General features: G+C 47.9%; 1 protein-coding gene across 1 annotated transcript in view; it reads left to right on the top strand.

Moving 5' to 3' along the window:
* The window catches only part of LOC119312892, a 5279-nt gene continuing 4506 nt past the window's right edge, over positions 1-773 (top strand). Inside the window, exon 1 of the mRNA XM_037588678.1 lies at positions 1-113. Within this exon, the coding sequence (XP_037444575.1) occupies positions 73-113 (41 nt within the window). The 5' untranslated portion in view covers positions 1-72. The remainder of the gene's footprint in view (positions 114-773) is intronic.

The following is a 773-nucleotide window of genomic DNA, read 5'->3' as shown; positions in this document are numbered from 1 at the left end:
CTGCAGTCGACGCACCCCCTTGGCGCGCGCGGATTCGATACGACTGCTGCAGATCAAAGCACGCAGCCGGCCATGGCGGATCATGGCCCTACTCACCAGGAGGACGACGACTCGTAAGTTTTCTGCTCCTGCATGCAAATTTCATCTCCGCCGTGCCGTCGTCTGCTGTGTTGTTCTTCCCCTTTTCCCCTTGTGAATTGTGATCGAGCGAAAGCACTACCGCCTAGTCTCTCCCAAACCTCTGTAATCTGGACTGTTATCCCCTACCGTTTGAATTGCTGCTGTAATCCTTGGGCTTGCCTACTTTTCAATTGAAATTTCGGCTGCGGAACCTAATGAGTTTTTTTTTTCTTTTTGCCTTTTTTACTGAATGATTGGTTTTTTTTAAGCATCAGTACAGACACAAGCGCTCATATACACGCGCATATACTCACCCCTATGAACGCACACACGCACACGCTACCCCTATGAGCACCTCCAAAAGACTGAGCCGGCATATCATCTTAAGATTTACGAAGCCACCGTAGGCGTCTCGTCGTCGACGGGAACGTCTCCTCCCACTGAAAGCACATCGCCGAAAATTCTAAAATAAATTCAGAAATAATGCAAGCACCAGGATTTGAACCCTGATGGGTTGGGGATACCATGTCCACCTAACCATCTCAACCACATGTTGATTCGCCTGAATGATTGGTTTTAGATGAGCAATGCTACACCTAGGTAAAGTTATGTACAGATTTTAGGTAGCAGGTATCGTGTGTAGGATTGGGATT

Source organism: Triticum dicoccoides, chromosome 5B (genome assembly GCF_002162155.2).
Source record: "Triticum dicoccoides isolate Atlit2015 ecotype Zavitan chromosome 5B, WEW_v2.0, whole genome shotgun sequence".
NCBI lineage: Eukaryota > Viridiplantae > Streptophyta > Magnoliopsida > Poales > Poaceae > Triticum > Triticum dicoccoides.
Note: the sequence above shows the minus strand (reverse complement) of the source record. Positions and strands in the feature narration are given on the sequence as shown.